The sequence below is a fragment of the Neofelis nebulosa genome, chromosome 9 (assembly GCF_028018385.1).
Source record: "Neofelis nebulosa isolate mNeoNeb1 chromosome 9, mNeoNeb1.pri, whole genome shotgun sequence".
NCBI lineage: Eukaryota > Metazoa > Chordata > Mammalia > Carnivora > Felidae > Neofelis > Neofelis nebulosa.
The window spans coordinates 75,636,528-75,655,106 of NC_080790.1; the positions used below are offsets into that span (position 1 = coordinate 75,636,528).

The 18,579-nt window shown below is 39.2% G+C and overlaps 1 protein-coding gene across 13 annotated transcripts in view; it reads left to right on the forward strand.

Moving 5' to 3' along the window:
- Positions 1-18,579, forward strand: part of SRBD1 (S1 RNA binding domain 1) — a 400,072-nt gene that overhangs the window by 110,018 nt on the left and 271,475 nt on the right. For all 13 annotated transcript variants that reach the window (XR_009248665.1, XR_009248664.1, XR_009248667.1 and 10 more), the window contains exon 16: positions 4,700-4,782. Coding sequence is in view for 6 of the 13 variants with exons in the window: in XM_058684229.1 (XP_058540212.1) it covers positions 4,700-4,782 (83 nt within the window). In the remaining 7 variants the exon portion in view is untranslated. The remainder of the gene's footprint in view (positions 1-4,699; positions 4,783-18,579) is intronic.

An 18,579-nucleotide genomic window follows, 5' to 3' on the forward strand; every position in this document is an offset into this window, starting at 1 on the left:
ATATTATGAAGGAGAGGGAAACAGTGCTTTCAAGGGTGCTACATACAGTGGTGCAGGTTGTACACTGTATATCCTGCCTAACCACATGCCGAAGCTCTGGTTGCTTACCTTTAGCACTCAGTCTGTGCTCCCTGCCCCTCTTTTTGGTGTAACTAACAGAATTTTTTCCTATAATGCTTAACTTTTGTCTCAGTAGCAGTTGAGTTGTCTCCCTTTACACATCGAGTTACATTTTTCCCATTTAACAAGTTACCATATATTAAAGACTAAATTCCTATGTATCCTTTTTGTCATCTTTTCATTGGTCTGTCTAATGTGCCACAATGCAAGAAGCTCTCAATTACTGTGGCTTATGACGTGATTTGCTTTAATCTTCTTTTAATGGCATTTTTCTTAATTTTTTTTTAATTTATTTTTGAGAGAGAGCGCATGCGTGCGCGCGCGCCCACACACACACACACACACACACACACACACAAACACACACAACAGACGCGCGCACGGGAGGGGCAGAGAGAGACAGAGACACACACACACACACACACACACACACACACACACACACACAGAATTGGAAGCAGGCTCCAGGCTCCGAGCTGTCAGCACAGAGACTGATGCACGGCTTGAACTCAGAACTAGGAGATCATGACCTGAGCTGAAGTCGGATGCTTAACCAACTGAGCCACCAAGATGCCCCTTAATGGCGCTTTTCTTATGCATTTCTTTTTTTCCATATAAATTTTAGAGCCATTCAATTAATATTTTTAAATCTCTAGTATATAAAGTGAACTTCTTTCTGTTAAATTGGCACTTTTATCTACATTCTGTACGCTTAAAAAATTTTTTTTTAACATTTATTTATTATTGAGAGACAGAGAGACACAGAGCGTGAGCAGGGGAGGGGCGGAGAGGGGGGAGACACAGAAGCAGGCTCCAGGCTCTGAGCTGTCAGACACAGAGCCCGATGTGGGGCTCAAACTCACAAACCGTGAGTCAAAGTTGGATGTTTAACCGACTGAGCCATCCAGGGGCCCCTGTACACTTTATTTTTATTACTCGCAGGCAATATACAACACAGTAAATGGATTGTCCTCCATGGTATTTTCTTATTGGTTGTTGATGGTATATGGTACTGCTTAGTTACTGTCTGGGTGTCTTTTAAAACCAGCCAGTTGAAATGTTGCTAGTTTTGATATTTTTTCAGTTGACTTGCTTGGGTTTTCTAGGTAGTCAGTCATCATCTGCAAATTGCCATCATCATCATCATCATCTAGTTTCTATCTCTTCAGTAATTATACCTTCCTTTTCTTGTCCAGTTGCGTTGACTAGAATTTCCTGAACAATGGTGAATAGTAACAGTGATATAGAGATATATTGACATCATGTGGGCAAAATAGTATTTGGCATATGTTTGGATATACTACATTTAAAAAAATATAGGGGTGCCTGGGTGGCTCAGTTGATTAAGCATCTGACTTGATTTCAGCTCAGGTCATGATCCCACGATTCATGAGTTCAAGCCCCACGTCGGGTTCTGCTCTGGCAGGGCAAAGCCTGCTTAGGATTCTCTCTCTCTCTCCCTCTCTCTCTTTTCCTCCCCCACTTGTGCTTTCTCTCTCTCTCTCAAAATAAATAAACCTAAAAAAAAATAAAAATACATAACTACTTCATTGACATATAGCTTACACAGCCTCAAATTTGCCCTTTTAAAGTGGATAAGTCAGTATGTTTTAGTACAGTCAGAATTGTGCGACCATCACTTCTATCTAACTGTAGAACAGTTTCATCCCAAATAGAAACCCAGCACCCATTAGCAACAGTCCCCCTTGCCCTCTTCCCCCCAGCCTCTGATAAATACGAATCTACTTTCTGTCTGTATGGATTTGCCTATTGCCAACATTTCATATAAATGGAATCATTACAACATGTGCTCTTTTGTACATGGCTTCTTCCACTTTAGCATAATATTTTCAAGGTTCATTCACGCTGTAGCATGTATCAGCACTTCATTCCTTCCCATTGCCAAATAACTTTCTATTGTATGAGTATATCACATTTTGTTCATTCGTTCATCTGTTGATAGATATTTGGGTTGCTTTCACTTTTTTGGCTGTTACAAATGATGCTGCTATGAACATTCATGAATAACATTTTATGTAGACATATGTTTTCACTTTTCTTGAGTGTATACCACCTACGAGTAAAAATTGGGGGACATATGGTAACTCTGTGTTAAACATTTTCTAGAATTTTGTTTTCTATCTACTGCTATACTTTCCTCCCTGTTTATTCTCTGTCTCTTTCACTGTGTCAACCTTTTCTTCTCTATCTCACAATGTGAATGTGCCCCCAACCTTTGGGCCATGACTCTTCCTTTCTCTTCATTCTCTTTATCAGCACTTTATATAATTCCCTTTGCCTGAGCTACCTATCTGTCTCTTAGCTTCAGGAATCTGTTGTCAGCCTGATCATTCTTAACCTACGGGTAGGCATTGCTGTTAATTAAATAACTTCTTTCTTGTGTACCCTGACAGCACCATCTTCTTTTGAAAGCCTGGACATACAACTTTCCAGTGCTACTTCAAACAATGTTTAAGTTACCTCCTTCAAGAACAATGAACATCCTTCAAATGAACAATGGTCATTTTCCTCTTGTCTCCCATCTCTCCCATGCTTGGGTTTTTATGCTCTGTAGAGTGAGTTGCTCTGCAGAGTGAGTTGCTCTGTAGAGTGAGTAGCATCTGAAAGCAAAACACCAATTCTGGAAATATTAGGATCTATGTAGAGGTTGTGTATTGGGGACACTGTAATTCCAGAGGCTCTTAGGACGTACTGGAGGACTGTCATGTCCAGTTTATTGTTGCTGCATTTAGCAATATCAGGATGAACAGAGCTGATGCTAGCAGTGAACCAGTTAGGGAGGAACCAGGTCGAAAATAAGATAAAACCCTTTTGTGTATTTAAAAACTTTTTAAAATATGGAAATCTGCTCACACTTAACAACTTATACAACTGTCTAACCAGTTTCTAAGTATAGATTTTCATAATGTGGGTTTTCCTGAAGGGGTAGATTTGAGAGATTTACTTATTTAATATCTTTTTTTTTTTATTTCTAATATTGCCTTCCTGCAATGAATGTTCTGATGCCTGTATTTTTTCACTTGGTTTACTGTTGTGGGTTCTTGTTTGTTTGTTTTTTGTTTTAAATCTGAAAGTATTTTGACTATGTATGTGTTTGAAAATCACTCTTATTGGCTAGAATAAAGGAATGCTGCTTGCTTTCAGAGACTATGAGATGTTTCCCTGGTGGCATCTATTCTTACTGTGTAATTATACGTGTGATTACTGGGGGGAGGCATTTCCCCTGTAACCTGCAGTGCTTGCACTCATTATTAACCTTTTGTGAGGTTTGAAAAGAAAGTGTATGTGAAGGCCTTGGAGTCCCCATCTCTTTGGTGGGGAAATAGGCAGATTATATGACACCAGCTTATCGCTGTCTGCTAGCTTTGTAAGCTGCCATTGTCACTGTATGTTAGAAGTAATAATAAAGATATGAAAAAGACTTGAGTGACCATGCAGTGAACTTGATGCTCAGAGTAGGTCTTATCTCTGGTGAAGAGATGGTACAAATCAGTGACAAGAGAACATGATAGTCCCTTGCATGAGGTGGCTTCTGTTGCCAGACCTTGAACAGTTTAACACAAGAACAGGCATGGGATCTCCTCTGATGGCCTTCATGTTTTCACTAACTGGGTTTGTATTTCATCCAACTGTCTGTGTAAGTAGATGACACTGACTAGCTTTCTTGAATTTAGAAGAAAGCTGTTTGTAGGTAAGGACCCAATGTAACTATATTACTGGGGGGGAAAAAAAAGAGCTGTCTTTGGAGGCATCCTTAATATTCATATTACATTTCTTTTCTCCAGCTAAATCTATCTTTTAATCTAAATTAGATATGAAATTTTGTTAACATTTTGTAAAAAAAAAAAAAAAAAAAAAAAAAAGACAATAAATGATGACCAAGTATAAAATAGTGACAACAGATAAAGGAGTGTTTGAAGCTAACTCAAATCTCTTGAACATGGATTGTGATGTTCAAGAAAGGGTTGTGATTTAGAACTGTGAATGTGTTAAGAGTCAAGCATTTGAGACTCGGATCACAGTCAATCTTGCAATCGTATTTAAGGCAGTACAAGTGTGTTCAACAAGCAACTGACGTGATCTCTGGTTGCAGTAAAATATGATTCTGTCAGTTACTCATCATTATCAGGATCTTGTCCTAGTAACATATTTGATGTGCAAATGTATGTCATAATCAGGATTATTTAAAAGTAAAACAAATATATATATACTTGTTTGTTAAAGCGTGAGGTGCCCTACTATGCTGTTTCAAAGAATGAACAGATAATTGTGTACGCATTGTAACTGTTTTCTATGTTTTTCCAAATGTGTAACCCTTTCAACCTGTTTGTGCTCAGAAATGCCTAGGGATTCTGGTAACAAAATTAATCCTGAAATTTTGCCTTTACTTTTTTTGTGTGAAAAAAAAAAAAAAAGATACTTTGAAACTTAAATTGCTGGTCTCCTTGTGTGGGAGAAGAGGGAAGGAATTAAATACTTGCATTATGAGGAAGTAACATAAGTAATTATCTGGATACTGCTTTTCACATTAAGCCATACTTATTTTCTGTTTTTTCAGTTTCCATAGCAAGGCGTGTACAAGACCCATTAGCTGAGCTGGTGAAAATTGAGCCGAAGCACATTGGAGTCGGAATGTACCAGGTAAAGCAGTGTGGGTCATTTACTTTATGAAACCCATCAATAGTATGCAAACTTGGCATCGTAATTAGGTGTCAGTGGAAATAGATTCCTACTTCCAAAGGTTTTACAGTTTATGGGAAGGTAGTTAGGAGTTATGTTATTAGGGAAGGAGGGAATTTTTCTTCTGGTGTTTATGGTTTGGATCAAGATTTAGAATTGACTGTAGTCCGATTTAAAGATTATTAAAACATTAGCTCCAACTAGTAACTTAATCCAGAGAGTCTCTCCTTTTACCATTATTATAAAAAAAGAGAGGATATGAAGCAAGGTGACTATGTTGGCTCTTTATGTAAACCAGTATGAAATATTGATCTTTATTGATCTTTGAGGAAGAAGCCTTTGGTACTTACTGTGCCTTCTTTCTTTTTTATGTCCCTATTTGATTATTATAATTAATTTTTGGCCATTACCCAGGATGAGCTAAAGCCTTTCAATTGTTACTGTGTAGCAGTCGTGGTAGTGGTGCTTCTTGTTATTACTGTATTTTCAGTTCTTGAGGTCGTATGTGTTCATTGGGCAATCAAGGCCGACGCCAAATCTTCGCAGAGTGAATCCATGGTAGCTTATCTTTAGAAACCTTGAGTTGAATTATTTTTCTCTTCAATGCAAGTCTTTTCTAAACCTGAAATCAATGTTACCTTCTGTGTAATTGCCATGGGAGCTGAATGATACGTTCTATACTTTTCTCTAAGGAAATGTATTACAGCACGGAATCTGTGACCACTAGAAATGGAAGAGATTTTAGAAATTATTTGACAGAAAAGGAAGCTGTGCCTTCCTGCAGTAGTTAGGATTTTTACTCAGAATCACACATTGGCAAAGCCTGAACTAATATACTAGACTTAACTGGGAGTTTTCCCATTTTATTGACTGGGCCAGCTAGGTGCCCTCTGGGAGTATTCCCATTTTTCTTTTCTTTTCTTTTCTTTTCTTTTCTTTTCTTTTCTTTTCTTTTCTTTCTTTCTTTCTTTCTTTCTTTCTTTCTTTCAACATTTTCTTAAGTTTATTTACTTATTTTGAGAGAGACAGAGATAGCATAAGTGGGGGAGGGGCAGAGAGAGCGAGAGAGAGAGAGAAAGAGAGGAAGACAGAGAATCCCAAGTAGGCTCTGCACTGTTAGCTTGGAGCCCTATATGGGGCTTGAACTCACAAAACCGTGAGATCATGACCTGAGCTGAAACCGAGAGTCAGATGCTTAACCGACTGAGCCACCCAGGTGCCCCCCATTTTTCTTAACGTTTGTTTATTATGAGAGTGAGAGAGAGAAAGAGCGAGTAAGCTGGAGCAAGCAGGGGAGGGGCAGGGAAAGGGGGAGAGAGAGAATTCCAAGCAGGCTCTCTGCTGACAGTAGAACTTGATCCAAGCAACTGTGAGATCATGACCTGAGTTGAAATCAAGAGTTGGAGGCTTAACTGACTGAGCCACCCAGGTGCCTCAGAGTATTCCCATTTTATAGCAAGTTAGACTAAGAAGCACCTAGACCTTTGACTTGTTCATTTGGGAAGGATTGTTGCTGAAAGGACAGACCTAGCTTTAGATAGATAGAAATGCCTAATATCTAAAGAGTACAACTAAGCAATTTTATTATATAGGCATTGTAGTTAAGAGGAATTGTGGCTATATTAGTTCAAGATGAAGTTGTGGAATGCCTCAGCAAGGTAGTAGAACAAAGAACAGTCAAGCTTATAGAACCCAGGCAGGCTAATAAGCTATTGGCATCAAAAAAGTCTTTAATAAATAGCAGAGACCTAGCCTCGAGATTCTTCAGATATATAGCATTTAACATGAAAGAGTTTGGAATTCATTCCAATAGCAGTGAGAAGTAATGGTAGAGCTTTATGCAAGGGAATGATATGATCAGATTTGCATTTTTAAACATTGGCTCTGGCTAATCTGGGGAGAATGCCTTAGAAGGGAAGAGGAGAAGCAGTTAAGACCAGTTTGGAGACTTATATAGCTCAGGTGAGAGATGATGTGGCTTGGACAAAGTTAATAGCAGTAGACATGGAAAGAAGTTAAATCTCTTGCAGGGACTACTTGGTAATAATTGGAGGAAAGGGAATTGTCCAGAATTTGCTCCAAGGGTCCTGGTTTGTGGATGACGCCTGACTAGAACAGATTTGGTGGGGATAAGATGAGTAATTCAATTTTGGATGCGTTAAGTTTGAGATGCCTGTAAGAAATCCAAGAGATGGCAAATAGAAGTTGTATATACAAGTCTGAGATTTAGAGGAATGGTCATGTTAACATTGGAATACATGCTTCTCAGCAAATAATGACACTGAGAAAGTGATCAAGATGGTAAACTGTCATATCTTATGATATCCTTTAACTACACTACCACTACCACTGTCATATCCACAGCTCGACCTTCCATAAGATGACAGAGAAGGTGAACATGTTTATTGGTATCCATATAAACATGTATTTACATGAATAAATTGATAGCATGGGAAAAGAAGAAAGGGTTGGTGGATGGGAATTTCAGGAATTCCTGAAAGCTCTTAAGCATGAGGAAGTAAATCCATGGACAAATAAAACCTGATGGAGCGATAGCTCAAAATATACAGATCAATAGTGTTCTCAAACCAGTCATGTTCAAGTAGTGGGGAGGAGGCCTGTAGTATTAGATAAGGAAATGCATACAGAGTGACTAGTCCCATACTGACGCCCTTCCTCCATATACCATGAATCCAAGCGGAAGCACTGGGTATAACCCAGAGGCCACAGAGAGGCTGGGAGATCCCTCAGGTAGCCTCTGATTGTCAGGAAGCTCAAGGAGCCTCATGCTGGGAAGACAAACTCCTGACATATGCCTGACACCAGGCATCATATCTCACATTCCCTACGTTATCACCAGATGCTAGATAACGCAGGTAGGCTAATAAGCTACTGGCATCAAAGAAAGAGAGAAAGAGTTAGAGCAAGCAGGGGAGGGACAGAGAAAGGGGGGGAGAGAGAATCCCAAGCAGGCTCTGCGCTGACGGTGGGGCTTGATCTCGCGGTTCGTGAGATGGTAAACAAAAACAGCACACACAGACAAATGGGGACTCTGAAATGACTTTGCTACTAAGAATCACTAAACATTTGAGGGAAACCTATCTTAGCAAAAAGAAGCACCAAATGTAATAAGCAAAAAATAACAAACCATGAATAGGCAATAGACTTTGAAATAACTAAAATTAATATTCAGAGAGGTAAGAGAGGTTATTGTATGTATAAAACAAACCTAGGATAGAATGAATTAAACCAACCTTAGCATTAAGAAATACGCTTGTCAAGATACAAAAAAAAAAACAACACAAATGGAATAAAGTGGACACAGCTAGAAAGAAATTAATGAATTGAAAGATCGAGCTAAGAGATTCTTCAGAATGCAGTCTTGAACTGAGAAAGATGGAAGTTCCGGAAGATGGCGGCGTAGGAGGACGCTGGGCTCACCGCGCGTCCTGCTGATCACTTAGATTCCACCTACACCTGCCTAAAGAACCCAGAAAACCGCCAGAGGATTAGCAGAACGGAGTCTCCGGAGCCAAGCGCAGACGAGAGGCCCACGGAAGAGGGTAGGAAGGGCGGCGAGGCGGTGCGCGCTCCACGGACTGGCGGGAGGGAGCCGGGGCGGAGGGGCGACTCGCCGGCCAAGCAGAGCCCCCGAGTCGGGCTGGCAAAAGCGGAGGGGCCGGACGGACTGTGTTCCGACAGCAAGCGCGACTTAGCGTCTGGGAGGTCATAAGTTAACAGCTCTGCTCAGAAAGCGGGAAGGCTGGAGGACAAAGGGAGGGAGAGCTGCTGAGCCCACGGACGGCAGAGCTCAGCTTGGCGGGGAACAAAGGCGCTCGCCAGCGCCATCTCCCCCGCCCATCCCCCAGCCAAAATCCCAAAGAGAACCAGTTCCTGCCAGGGAACTTGCTCGCTCCGCGCAAACACCCAACTCTGTGCTTCTGCGGAGCCAAACCTCCGGCAGTGGATCTGACTCCCTCCCGCTGCCACAGGGCCCCTCCTGAAGTGGATCACCTAAGGAGAAGCGAGCTAAGCCTGCCCCTCCCGCCCCCGTGCACCTTGCCTACCCACCCCAGCTAATACGCCAGATCCCCAGCACCACAAGCCTGGCAGTGTGCAAGTAGACCAGACGGGCCACACCACCCCACAGTGAATCCCGCCCCTAGGAGAGGGGAAGAGAAGGCACACACCAGTCTGACTGTGGCCCCAGCGGTGGGCTGGGGGCAGACATCAGGTCGGACTGCGGCCCCGCCCACCAACTCCAGTTATACACCACAGCACGGGGGAAGTGCCCTGCAGGTCCTCACCGCTCCAGGGACTATCCAAAATGACCAAACGGAAGAATTCCCCTCAGAAGAATCTCCAGGAAATAACAACAGCTAATGAACTGATCAAAAAGGATTTAAATAATATAACAGAAAGTGAATTTAGAATAATAGTCATAAAATTAATCGCTGGGCTTGAAAACAGTATACAGGACAGCAGAGAATCTCTTGCTACAGAGATCAAGGGACTAAGGAACAGTCACGAGGAGCTGAAAAGCGCTTTAAACGAAATGCAAAACAAAATGGAAACCACGACGGCTTGGATTGAAGAGGCAGAGGAGAGAATAGGTGAACTAGAAGATAAAGTTATGGAGAAAGAGGAAGCTGAAAGAAAGAGAGATAAAAAAATCCAGGAGTATGAGGGGAAAATTAGAGAACTAAGTGATACACTAAAAAGAAATAATATACGCATATCCAGAGGAGGAAGAGAGAGGGAAAGGTGCTGAAGGGGTACTTGAAGAAATTATAGCTGAGAACTTCCCTGAACTGGGGAAGGAAAAAGGCATTGAAATCCAAGAGGCACAGAGAACTCCCTTCAGACGTAACTTGAATCGATCTTCTGCACGACATATCATAGTGAAACTGGCAAAATACAAGGATAAAGAGAAAATTCTGAAAGCAGCAAGGGATAAACGTGCCCTCACATATAAAGGGAGACCTATTAGACTCGTGACTGATCTCTCCTTTGAAACTTGGCAGGCCAGAAAGGCTTGGCACGATATCTTCAGTGTGCTAAACAGAAAAAATATGCAGCCGAGAATCCTTTATCCAGCAAGTCTGTCATTTAGAATAGAAGGAGAGATAAAGGTCTTCCCAAACAAACAAAAACTGAAGGAATTTGTCACCACGAAACCAGCCCTACAAGAGATCCTAAGGGGGATCCTGTGAGACAAAGTACCAGAGACATCACTACAAGCATAAAACATACAGACATCACAATGACTCTAAACCCGTATCTTTCTATAATAACACTGAATGTAAATGGATTAAATGCGCCAACCAAAAGACATAGGGTATCAGAATGGATAAAAAAACAAGACCCATCTATTTGCTGTCTACAAGAGACTCATTTGAGATCTGAGGACACCTTTAGATTGAGAGGGAGGGGATGGAGAACTATTTATCATGCTACTGGAAGCCAAAAGAAAGCTGGAGTAGCCATACTTATATCAGACAAACTAGACTTTAAATCAAAGGCTGTAACAAGAGATGAAGAAGGGCATTATATAATAATTACAGGGTCTATCCATCAGGAAGAGCTAACAATTATAAATGTCTATGCGCCAAATACCGGAGCCCCCAGATATATAAAACAGTTACTCATAAACATAAGCAACCTTATTGATAAGAATGTGATCATTGCAGGGGACTTTAACACCCCACTTACAGAAATGGATAGATCATCTAGACACACAGTCAATAAAGAAACAAGGGCCCTGAATGATACATTGGATCAGATGGACTTGACAGATATATTTAGAACTCTGCATCCCAAAGCAACAGAATATACTTTCTTCTTGAGTGCACATGGAACATTCTCCAAGATAGATCATATACTGGGTCACAAAACAGCCCTTCATAAGTTTACAAGAATTGAAATTATACCATGCATACTTTCAGACCACAATGCTATGAAGCTTGAAATCAACCACAGGAAAAAGTCTGGAAAACCTCCAAAAGCATGGAGGTTAAAGAACACCCTACTAACGAATGAGTGGGTCAACCAGGCAATTAGAGAAGAAATTAAAAAATATATGGAAACAAACGAAAATGAAAATACAACAATCCAAACGCTTTGGGACGCAGCGAAGGCAGTCCTGAGAGGAAAATACATTGCAATCCAGGCCTATCTCAAGAAACAAGAAAAATCCCAAATACAAAATCTAACAGCACACCTAAAGGAAATAGAAGCAGAACAGCAAAGGCAGCCTAAACCCAGCAGAAGAAGAGAAATCATAAAGATCAGAGCAGAAATAAACAATATAGAATCTAAAAAAACTGTAGAGCAGATCAACGAAACCAAGAGTTGGTTTTTTGAAAAAATAAACAAAATTGACAAACCTCTAGCCAGGCTTCTCAAAAAGAAAAGGGAGATGACCCAAATAGATAAAATCATGAATGAAAACGGAATTATTACAACCAATCCCTCAGAGATACAAACAATTATCAGGGAATACTATGAAAAATTATATGCCAACAAATTGGACAACCTGGAAGAAATGGACAAATTCCTAAACACCCACACTCTTCCAAAACTCAATCAGGAGGAAATAGAAAGCTTGAACAGACCCATAACCAGCGAAGAAATTGAATCGGTTATCAAAAATCTCCCAACAAATAAGAGTCCAGGACCAGATGGCTTCCCAGGGGAGTTCTACCAGACGTTTAAAGCAGAGATAATACCTATCCTTCTCAAGCTATTCCAAGAAATAGAAAGGGAAGGAAAACTTCCAGACTCATTCTATGAAGCCAGTATTACTTTGATTCCTAAACCAGACAGAGACCCAGTAAAAAAAGAGAACTACAGGCCAATATCCCTGATGAATATGGATGCAAAAATTCTCAATAAGATACTAGCAAATCGAATTCAACAGCATATAAAAAGAATTATTCACCATGATCAAGTGGGATTCATTCCTGGGATGCAGGGCTGGTTCAACATTCGCAAATCGATCAACGTGATACATCACATTAACAAAAAAAAAAGAGAAGAACCATATGATCCTGTCAATCGATGCAGAAAAGGCCTTTGACAAAATCCAGCACCCTTTCTTAATAAAAACCCTTGAGAAAGTCGGGATAGAAGGAACATACTTAAAGATCATAAAAGCCATTTATGAAAAGCCCACAGCTAACATCATCCTCAATGGGGAAAAACTGAGAGCTTTTTCCCTGAGATCAGGAACACGACAGGGATGCCCACTCTCACCGCTGTTGTTTAATATAGTGCTGGAAGTTCTAGCATCAGCAATCAGACAACAAAAGGAAATCAAAGGCATCAAAATTGGGAAAGATGAAGTCAAGCTTTCGCTTTTTGCAGATGACATGATATTATACATGGAAAATCCGATAGACTCCACCAAAAGTCTGCTAGAACTGATACATGAATTCAGCAAAGTTGCAGGATACAAAATCAATGTACAGAAATCAGTTGCATTCTTATACACTAAAAATGAAGCAACAGAAAGACAAATAAAGAAACTGATCCCATTCACAATTGCACCAAGAAGCATAAAATATCTAGGAATAAATCTAACCAAAGATGTAAAAGATCTGTATGCTGAAAACTATAGAAAGCTTATGCAGGTAATTGAAGAAGATATAAAGAAATGGAAAGACATTCCCTGCTCATGGATTGGAAGAATAAATATTGTCAAAATGTCAATACTACCCAAAGCTATCTACACATTCAATGCAATCCCAATCAAAATTGCACCAGCATTCTTCTTGAAACTAGAACAAGCAATCCTAAAATTCATATGGAACCACAAAAGGCCCCGAATAGCCAAAGTAATTTTGAAGAAGAAGACCAAAGCAGGAGGCATCACAATCCCAGACTTTAGCCTCTACTACAAAGCTGTCATCATCAAGACAGCATGGTATTGGCATAAAAACAGACACATAGACCAATGGAATCGAATAGAAACCCCAGAACTAGACCCACAAACGTATGGCCAACTCATTTTTGACAAAGCAGGAAAGAACATCCAATGGAAAAAAGACAGTCTCTTTAACAAATGGTGCTGGGAGAACTGGACAGCAACATGCAGAAGGTTGAAACTAGACCACTTTCTCACACCATTCACAAAAATAAACTCAAAATGGATAAAGGACCTGAATGTGAGACAGGAAACCATCAAAACCTTAGAGGAGAAAGCAGGAAAAGACCTCTCTGACCTCAGCCGTAGCAATCTCTTACTCGGCACATCCCCAAAGGCAAGGGAATTAAAAGCAAAAGTGAATTACTGGGACCTTATGAAGATAAAAAGCTTCTGCACAGCAAAGGAAACAACCAACAAAACTAAAAGGCAACCAATGGAATGGGAAAAGATATTTGCAAATGACACATCGGACAAAGGGCTAGTATCCAAAATCTATAAAGAGCTCATCAAACTCTACACCCGAAAAACAAATAACCCAGTGAAGAAATGGGCAGAAAACATGAATAGACACTTCCCTAAAGAAGACATCCGGATGGCCAACAGGCACATGAAAAGATGCTCAACGTCGCTCCTCATCAGGGAAATACAAATCAAAACCACACTCAGATACCACCTCACGCCAGTCAGAGTGGCCAAAATGAAGAAATCAGGAGACTATAGATGCTGGAGAGGATGTGGAGAGACGGGAACCCTCTTGCACTGTTGGTGGGAATGCAAATTGGTGCAGCCGCTCTGGAAAGCAGTGTGGAGGTTCCTCAGAAAATTAAAAATAGACCTACCCTATGACCCAGCAATAGCACTGCTAGGAATTTATCCAAGGGATACAGGAGTACTGATGCATAGGGGCACTTGTACCCCAATGTTTATAGCCGCACTTTCAACAATAGCCAAATTATGGAAAGAGCCTAAATGTCCATCCACTGATGAATGGATAAAGAAATTGTGGTTTATATACACAATGGAATACTACGTGGCAATGAGAAAAAATGAAATATGGCCTTTTGTAGCAACGTGGATGGAACTGGAGAGTGTGTTGCTAAGTGAAATAAGCCATACAGAGAAAGACAGATACCATATGGTTTCACTCTTATGTGGATCCTGAGAAACGTAACAGAAACCCATGGGGGAGGGGAAGGGAAAAAAAAAAAAAAAAAAAGAGGTTAGTGTGGGAGAGAGCCAAAGCATAAGAGACTGTTAAAAACTGAGAACAAACTGAGGGTTGATGGGGGGTGGGAGGGAGGGCAGGGTGGGTGATGGGTATTGAGGAGGGCACCTTTTGGGATGAGCACTGGGCGTTGTATGGAAACCAATTTGACAGTAAATTTCATATATTAAAAAATAAATAAATAAATAAATAAATAAATAAATAAATAAATAAAAAAAGAACTGAGAAAGATGGACAGTATGAACAAAAAGTCATATATAGAGGCCATTTTATTTTTATTTTTTCTATTTTTGTTTTGTTTTGAGGCCATTTTAAAGCTTCAACATTCATCTTCCAGAAAATTCAAATAAAGACAATGGAAGAGAGTTAAACTCACAGAAATGATAGGAGGAAATTTCTCCAGACTGATGACAGACAAGTCTTTAAAAAGCCCAGTGAGTACTGAATAAAAGAATAACTGAAGACCTACACTCAGACACCTTCATATGAAATTACAGAATGCTAGTGATAAAGGAGGAACTGACTAAAAGCTTCCAGAGAGCACACAATTCACTTCCAAAGAAAAGAAGCAGTCCTATTACAGGGAAAAACAAGTCATACAAGATAAAATGCAGTAGTTTTGAAGTTGTGGGAAAAATTTTATTTGAGCCCATAATTCTATATTCAGACAAATCAGCAATTCAGTGGGAGCAGAAAATAAAAACATTTTTGGACCTACAGTGATTTACCTTTTTGGATTGTTACAGATCTTCTTTGAAAGAATTATTTATGGAAGTACTCCTGAGCCCGAAAAGGGGGGAGTAGGGACCAAAGAAGGGAAAGGCATGTCATGAAGACACAGTATTGAGGTAGAGAAACAGTGGAGAGCTTTACAGTACACACATGTGCAGTAAAATGTTGAGCCTCATAGTTTCTGATCTATGATGTTCATCTTTAAATATGTCAGCTTAAAATGGGAGGCAGAAGAAAAAGAAGTGAAGTATTAGGATTCTTTCTCAGGAAGACGATTAAGATATAGATTAGCTCTACGCTTGTTTAGAGAAGCATAATCTGAAATGTATGAAGAATAACCGCAAATAGGACATTTAATGTAAATCATGAGACTAAAAAATTAGAAGTTAATCATTCCAACCGAAGGCAGAGAAAACAAGGAAGTATAGTAAATAAATAAAGTATGTGATGACAGGAATAAGTATAGGTAATAGGTAAAGGTGAATGGGTTGAATTCCCCTTGTAGTAGAATCCCAGACTTTTAAAAATAAAACACAGCTCTTAGCTGTATGTCTGTGTGAGATAGTTCTAAAGAAAAAAGCAACCTTGAAATTAGAAATGTGGAGAAAAATATTCCACACAAATGAAAAAGCAAGTCATAGTTCTGTTAGTATCAGATGAAATAGAATTTAAGGGAAAATGCATTAACGAGGTCAAAAAGGGATATTTCATATTAATAACAGATACAGTTTCCCAAAAAGATGTAATTGCCCTGAACATTCTATGTTATCTAACAACATAGCTTCAAAACATATGCAGTATTAAAAACTTCTAGAGTTAGAGTAAGAGACAAATATACTTTTTTGGTAAGTCTTAATAGACTACAGTATATTAACACATAAAATTTTAAAAGCAGCTTTATTAAGATATGATCACATACCATACATACATACATAAATTCATCTATTTAAAATGTACAAGTCAGTGAATTTCTATATATTCAATGGGTTATGAAACTATTATTGCTATCTAATTTTTGAGCATTTTCATCACCCTAAAAGGAAGCCTGGTGACCGTTAGCAGTGACTCTCCACTGCCCCCTCCTTCCCTGCCCCAGGCAATTACTAATCTGTTTTGTTTTTATAGATATGTCTGTTTTGGATATTTCATACAAATAGAATCATACAGTATGTGGCTTTTGGTGACTGGCTTCTTTCATTTAGCATAATATTTTCAAGTTCATCCATGCTGTGGCACAAGTCATTACTTCATTTTTTTCTTTTTTGTTTTAAGTTTATTTATTTATTTTGGAAAAGAGAAAGAGCAAGCACAAGCATGGGAGGGGCAGAGAGGGGAGGGGGAGAGAGAATCTCAAGCAGGCTTTGCACTCTCAGTGCAGAGCCAGATGCGGGGCTTAAACTCCTAAACTGTGAGATCATGACCTGAACCGAAATCCAGAGTCGGATGCTTAACTGGCTGAGCCAGCCAGGTGCCCCACTTCATTCTTTTTTATGGGCAAATGGTATTCCATTGTATGTGTATAGTACCACATTTTGTCTATTAATTCATCATGTGATAGAAATTTGGGATATTTCCATTTTTTGGCTATTATGAGTAATGCTATTATGAACATTCTGTACAAATTTTTATGATGTGTGTTTTCATTTCTTTTAGATACATACCTAGGAGTATGTTTGCTAGGTCATTTAACACATAAATTTAAAGCTAGATAATGAACTAGGGAAATTATTTGCCACAAATATATATGTACATATGATAACTACATATTTTATTATTAAGGTTTTGTTCTTGTTGATTTGCATACAATTGTATATTATTTTACATAAAACCTTTACATAAAATATGTAAAGAACATTTAGACACCATTCATCATAGATGAAATAAAAATTTCTCTTTAACAGGGCACCTGGGTGGCTCAGTCTGTTAAGCGACCAACTCTTGGTTACCACTCAGGTCATAATCTCATGGTCTTGGGATCTAGCCTCACATTAGGCTCTGTGCTGATACCGTGGAGGCTGCTTGTGATTCTCTCTTTCCCTCTCTCTCTGCCCTTCCCTTGGTCACTCACTCTCTCTCAAAATAAATAAATAAACTTAAAAAAATGTTTCTCTTAATCAAAGAAGCCCAAATTAAACAAGAGGATATCATTTCAATCTGACAATTGAGTAAAGTTGTAATAAAATGATAAACATCTGTGCAGGTGAGAAGGCTACAGTGAAATGATCATTCACATACACTGCTGGTGGAAGTATAAATTGTTATTTCTAGCAAGTAATACCTATCAAGATGCACTTTTAAAGAATGCATCCCACTGACCTGGTAGTTCCCCTTTTAGGGATCTCTTCCAAGGCCATGTTAAGAACTGCTGATAAGGGTGCCTGGGTGGTTTAGTGGGTTCCAACTCTTGATTTCAGCTCAGGTCAAGATTTTTTGGTTCCTGATATTGAGCCCCATGTCAGGCTCTGCACATACATCATGGAGCCTGCTTGGGATTCTCTTGCTCCCTCTCTCTGCCTCTCCCCTTCTGGTTAGCGTGTGCATGCACGCTCTCAAAAATAAATAAACATTAAAAAAAAAAAGAACTGCAGAGGCTCCTGGGTGGCTCAGTCAGTTAAGCATCTGACCTTTGACTTCAGCTCAGGTTATGATCTCACAGTTCGTGAGTTTGAGCCCCACATTGGGCTCTGTGCTGGCATCGTAGAGCCTGCTTGGGATTCTCTCCCTCTCTCTCTGCCCTTCCCCTGCTTGTGCTCTCTCTCTCTCAAAATAAATAAATAAACATTAAAAAAACTTGCTGATAAGATTTATACACGTTTGCTATTATAGCAAAATTATTGGAAGCAACTACAATAGAATAATATATCCACCAATTGAAATATTGTACAACCATTAATACAGGCTTTCAAGGAGGATTTAATGACATGAGAAGTTGTTCTTGACATAATATTTTAAAATTGCAATAAAATTGATACAGAATAAAGCCAATTTCTGTTTGGAATACATAGATATGCATTTACACTGAAGAAAAAAAAAACTGGTTGGTGACTGAAATTTATATTTTTGTTGGTGTGATTAGGAGGTTTTATTTTCTGTTTTACTTTCATTCACACTTTCTATACGGAATATGTATTAGGAAGAAATTGTTGTAAAATATATATCCATATCCATATCCCAACCAATGGTCCACTTAATTTTTAAGCCTTGACACAATAGACTTCCAATATAACCAGAGTGGGACTGAATTTCTTTTCAGTTGGGACCTCTAGATGCTTTGAGTATAAATTTAATACTGAATTTATTCTGATTTAAAATATAAGTAGCTAGACAAACATTGTTGATTTTAAAAATGAAAGCTATTCAAAGAAAGAATGTTAAATACTTAGATGAAATAATAGAAGCTATATTATTATTTCAATAGAAACTAAAATGCTTTTGGTTTAATAACAGCTAAAAATGTTAAAGGCAGCATTCCAATCCTTGTCTTAGAAAATAGGGAGACCTGATTTTAAAAACACATGCCTGTCATAATTTCTGGAGAGAGAGGCCGCCAGTGTGGTTGAATGACAACATATCCCTAACTGACCCCTAAAGACTTTGCTGGAAAGTGGCTTGGTGTTACTCCCAAGCAAACACTCTAGGGTGAGAGCAGGATGATGCAGGGTTGGCTCTGTTGAGTTCTGTGGGACATAGAGAGTGTGATTTAGCTTGGCCTTTTCATATCCTGAGAGCACAGCTTAAGTAAGTTGGATTTACTTGTTCTTTATTTCTTCTCTGGACCGTGTTTTAGATACTTTTTTGCTCATTAACACCTCAATTTGTTAATGAACATGTACAGTAAAGTAGGAAAGACAAAACAGCCCTCTTCCTCCTTTCG